A 5,314-nucleotide genomic window follows, 5' to 3' on the forward strand; every position below is an offset into this window, starting at 1 on the left:
AAGAAAATAATTCTAACAGTATTGCATAGGAAATCAACAAAATGAATACAATCAGAATCTGTCCACTGACACAGTTAACCAGTCACTAGTTCAGTTATTGCCATTAAATTTAAGACTCTTTCTAAATCATGAGAGTGTTAAGATACAACCTGTCTCCTTCACAGTAATGTTAGATTTAAAAAAAAAACAACTAAGAAAACAGATGCTTCAGAAAGATATTAATAAAAGTGATCCCGCCCTATGCCATGCCCTGGAGATAGTGTGTTTTTTTTCTTTTTTTTTTTGTAAAAATCACATTATATGGTACAATACATTTTTACAGAAAGCCTGGCATCTAGAAATAAGAGGTAGAACTACTCAAAACTATATGTTTCCTGCTGCAGGAAAAAATTCATTTTTTTACAGTAATTAAAAAAAGGTTAAAAAAATTGACAAAAAAGTTGCAGGTTAGGCCCCCATAATTTAAACAAAATAATCTAGGAAAATAACACTCTTCAATGTACCTGACAGATTAAGTCCAGTAAGTGTTAAAAAAAAGTTGCATAGGAAAGGGACATTTCAAAACACGTTACAATGATGGCAATAGTTCGTCTGTTCCGATAGTGAAGTACCTTTTAAGTTTTCCTTCTCTTGATACTACAAATATAGGCTTTAAGAACAAGTTAGTGTAGCAGCACTTTCCAGTAGTGTACAGCTGTGTAGTAAAGACATTGAATTAGCCTGGAGGTCAGTTTTGTTCTGCTAGACAGAAAAAATAAAATAAAAACACTGATTCACAACTAAAATAATGTCAGTTCCTCTGACATTTAAGAAAGGTATTATAATATATCCGTAAATAATTCTGCCGTCTGCTTAAGAAACGAGAGATATGTGCACACATGTCTGAGTGACAGAGAAGGCAAAAATTAAGTGTTGGTCAAAGTGGAAAAGTGGATGGAGCTGAAATAAAGATACTCAGCAGAGAGAGGGACTGGCAGAGGTGCCACTGTGTATCAGGTTTACCAATGCAGGAGGGATGCAGAGAGCATTCTTATATTTGGCTACTGACAAAAGAAATTCGGTAGAAGTTTAACAAACAAAACAAATTACAAAGTAGTTTCTGTTCCCTTGCTCCTCCAGAAATAACCATTGTCTTCAGGCTCAAGTTCTATTCTAATTTGAGGCACAACTTTCACTGGAGTATGTGGAGGGCTAAATGCAAAAATAAAAACAAAAAAAAAGTTATAAATACACATACAGAATTTCTACTTCCTCATTAGCCCACAGTAGCTGATGCTTTTAAAATGCTCCTTCTCCCAACTCCTTTAGACAATACCACTTCTGAGTTGTTAGTGCGTGTAGGTATCTCTATAAGTTTATATCAGAATAAATGTCTCTACAATGGGACTACTATTCAAGCCTCATTCAACCCACGCAAGTATAAAGCAAAATTCAGGAATATGTAGTCATGCACATACTAAACATGAATATAGCAAATAACCCAAATGCCCAGTGGTGATAGGCACCTAAAGTCTGTGGGACCTATTACTAACACACAAACTCTAATTTAATGGCTTGCTCGAAGGCCTGCTGAAATCAGCAGAAAAAGTACCACTGAATTCAGCTGGCTGTGGATCAAGTCCTAAGACCACACTAAACACACAAGACATCCCATTTATGCACACTATGTGCATAAATAACAGGCTGTGTAACCACTTACCTTGGCATAGTGTGTGACTGAAGAAAAGGAATTTTTTCAGCACGACGTATGGCGCTCAAGGAATGTTGGTGATTTTTCTCCTGTTTGAGGAGGGGTAAAAAGTCTCATATCAGAGCGTGCAACTTTTGTGACATTACCCAGCACAGCTCCCGTTTGTCTAAGAAAGCCCGAAGAACCCAACCATTGTTTATACCAATGTTTTCCTTCCATATGAATTTCAGAGACCAAATTAAAGTATTAAATTAATGTCTATTCAATTAGTTAAAACTAGTTCCTCTGTCACCAACACGATACAAATGACTGCATCCAGAAAACAGGCCTCCATGAATGCAAACATGTAACTGAGTATGCAAAAGTTGGCGCTTAGGCAGCTAACATTCTGACAAACCAAATCTAGCATGAAAATGTCTGGACTCTATTATAACCTAGTGATCTGATCAAAGGATTAGGGATTGGGGCCAACAAATTATAATCCTTGAAACAGAGACTCCTCCTTTGCTTCAAGCATATTGTCTCATATCCTCCCTATCTCCTTTCTGTTCAGTGCATACCTTCCATCTATCTCCTCATCTACCCTCAATTCCTCTCTTGCATGTCCAAGGGCCTTACAGGATGGTAGGTGGCTTGTTGCCATGTGATTCTTTCTCCTTTACTGCCCCATGGAGATGAAGAGTAAATTGCATTCATAATAATCAGTAATGTAACTGAGTGGGGGTGACTGGGGCAGCAGCAGCCCCAGTTGAAAGAAACCCGAGAAGTGTAGATGACTTTTTACATTTTGATTTAAAAATAGTGGGAATCCATTCCACAGGCCAACTGGATAAAAGATGAATTAGATATTTATAAAACACTTTGAACAAGAAAAAAATAGCACAGACGCTGAGGATGATCAGTGTTATACTTTGGTTTCTAAAATATAGCCTGTCTCAGGATGGTACCACAATGTCGATGGATTCCAACTCGTCTTTCAAGTACCAGGTACCTGAAAATGTTTTTTGTTTTGGGGGTTTTTTGGTAAATGTTTGCCTTGCCTCTAAATAAAAAGATCTGTTTTCATTTTAAAAATTCCCTAAATATATTTATTCAAAGACCATTATCTTACGTTTTAATGATTCACCACCACATGATCAAAACACATTCCAATATATAGATTTGTTAAGATGGTATCAGCAGGCAACATGACATGGCATCAAGTTTGAGAGCGATTATACTGTTTTTATATGAACAGATACTGCATCTGGGGTTGAAGTGGGATTTTTAGGCTAAACTTCATAATAAAAATAACCTGAGATAATTCTGTGCTGCTTGATTTCTTGGTGAACTTTCTAATACCAAGACAGGACAGGAACTAGACAGATCTTATATCTGTTTTATAAGAACACTGTCCAAGTAAAAATTCCTTTTACCTGTCATAGGAGCACCACGTGAATTCAACTGGAAAAAACTCCATCTATTTTTCATCATTTATTTATTTATTTATTGGGCTGTTAGGCCATTTGTACAGTGAAACAAAAATAATATACTTCAGCTATCCCCTATTGTGATCACAACACTTGAATTTGAATTTCTAGCACTGAGGGCAAAATATTTACATTAAATTTTGAAAGAACCCTGGAGCCTTTTCTTTCTTTTTTGGGGAGTGGTTGGGGTTGGGGAGGGAGGGGGAAGAGAGCAAATTAAATGAGATTTTCTATACCTTGGCTGTTTTTATTTTCTGTTAGTTAAAACACACACAATTAATGAGTAATATTTTCAAAAACACATAAGTCCCTTTGAAAGCCAATGGCACTTCAACTCCCAAAATGTTTATTGCCAGCATCTCAACAGTTGTGTTAATACAACCAATTACACTGGTCCGGTCCAATTCCATTATCACAATACAAAGCGTGTCCACATTTCCTTAGTTTAAAAATGTGGCTCCCTGTTCTCCGGCATGCTTAGCTCTTTCTGTAGTCTCAATGGAGCCCGCTGGAGAGCAGGGGGAGAGGAGTGAGTTCAGAGTGCAGAGCAGGTAAGTGTGGGAGTGACAGTGACCGTCCATTTTAAACATTGGTTCCAAGTGTCTGGCTGAAAATGGGAGAAAAGCATTCATTTGACAAAGCTGATAGGACGCTCAGGACAGATGTTTAAAATGGAACTGTCCAGCAAAATTGAGTTGTATGGTCACCCTAATGCCAAGGCCCATTCATCTCAAGACCCCACAGGCTTCCTGTAGTTTTAAAAAATCCAGCACAAATAATATGAGATCTCAAAGCAATAAATCTGTGATTCTAGAAGTATCAAACAGGTTAGGACAACAGAAGATACAGATGGATATGAATAAAGGTTAAAACGGAAAAAAAAAATTATGGATAAATAGAAATATGGAAAGAGTCACAACAGATGAACATAAAAATGGATCACCTAGGAAGGCAAATACGTTAATATGACATGGCTGAAATGACCATCACCTTGTCAATTCAATGAAGATCTATGACACCATATCTTTTTACGTACTGGTTTGTTTGTTTGTTTGTTTTGCAACTGTTTGCAAACCTAAGGAAACAAACAGTAACAGACAGTGGTGCTGTTTCTACATGCTGCATGCAATCCACAGCACTAATGATGAGGAGAGAAGTAGATAACAGAGTTAACAAAAAAGATGGTAACAACCAGAAATGGACTGGATGACTTGAAGGGTTAGAGAAAGTGCGAATGTGAGAGAACTGTTAGCAGCTGGTTATAGGCAGTCAAGCTGGAGGCATGAGCAACATAAAAGAATAAAAGAACAAAAAAAAAAATCTCATTCATAAACTCGGAGCCCAGAAATTAAAAGAAAGAAAAACGCATAGGACAGGTTGAAAAGAAGTCATTAACTAGACTTTCTTCTCCTTTCGGTGGTGCAAGTCAGACTCAAGCAGGCATGCAAGAGGTTAGTTCTACTCACTGTCGGAAGGTTTGCTATCACTTAGGAAAGGTTCCTGTTCCATGATGTCCATTGGAATTTTAATACTTGGGACTTTTTCTGAGTAAGGGCAGTCAGACTGTGAAAGAAATGTGTAAAACGTCTTAGAACATTTCCACCGCTGGCCTTCTCTCTTTCTTTCTCTCATTGCCCCCCGCAAATTAAACATTCTTCACACAGCCTCTGGGGAGGCCAGGAAGGGAAAAAAGACCATCCACCTTAGTTATTTCCATGAGCTTGCCTACTCCTATCACATCATGCTTCCTCTTGCTGCAAAAGTAAAACAGGTTAAGAAATATAAGCAGTCTCTAGCTTTATCTATACCTCCTCAACATCTGCCTACATTATGTCACTCTGCCCTGTATCCAGCTCCAAACTGAATGGAAAATACAGGTAATAGAATTTGGTGAAACCATTTAGATCAGGGGTTTTCAACCTTTTTTAAAGAGTGTACCTCTTCTGGTGGCAGCGGCTGGACACAGGGGTGGCAGGGTGGCAGTGGCTGGACATGGAGCCAGGGGGGCTTGCTCATGGCGGTGGTGCAGGGTAATGGATGGCGGCTGGTGCATATAAACTCTCCCCCCTGTCACTTGCCCCCTGCCTCCCTCCCCTTCCCCCACCCCCCCCCTCCCGGGAAGTGGCAGCACAGGGGAGCGGGTGGTGGCGCTTCA

The 5,314-nt window shown here is 38.8% G+C and overlaps 1 protein-coding gene across 3 annotated transcripts in view; it reads right to left on the minus strand.

Moving 5' to 3' along the window:
- Positions 1-285: 285 nt before the first annotated feature.
- Positions 286-5,314, minus strand: part of SLC4A4 (solute carrier family 4 member 4) — a 363,621-nt gene continuing 358,592 nt past the window's right edge. For 2 of the 3 annotated variants that reach the window (XM_019516766.1, XM_019516765.1), the window contains exons 23-25: positions 4,626-4,722; positions 1,700-1,779; positions 1,102-1,191 (exon numbers count right to left, since the gene is read on the minus strand). In XM_019516766.1, the coding sequence (XP_019372311.1) occupies positions 1,736-1,779; positions 4,626-4,722 (141 nt within the window). In that variant the 3' untranslated portion in view covers positions 1,102-1,191; positions 1,700-1,735. Of the gene's footprint in view, positions 1,192-1,699; positions 1,780-4,625; positions 4,723-5,314 lie in introns of all 3 variants that reach the window. The other variant, XM_019516767.1, reaches the window with a different exon arrangement.

Source organism: Gavialis gangeticus, unplaced genomic scaffold, assembly GCF_001723915.1.
Source record: "Gavialis gangeticus isolate Ggan-Ray unplaced genomic scaffold, GavGan_comp1, whole genome shotgun sequence".
NCBI classification, from domain to species: domain Eukaryota; kingdom Metazoa; phylum Chordata; order Crocodylia; family Gavialidae; genus Gavialis; species Gavialis gangeticus.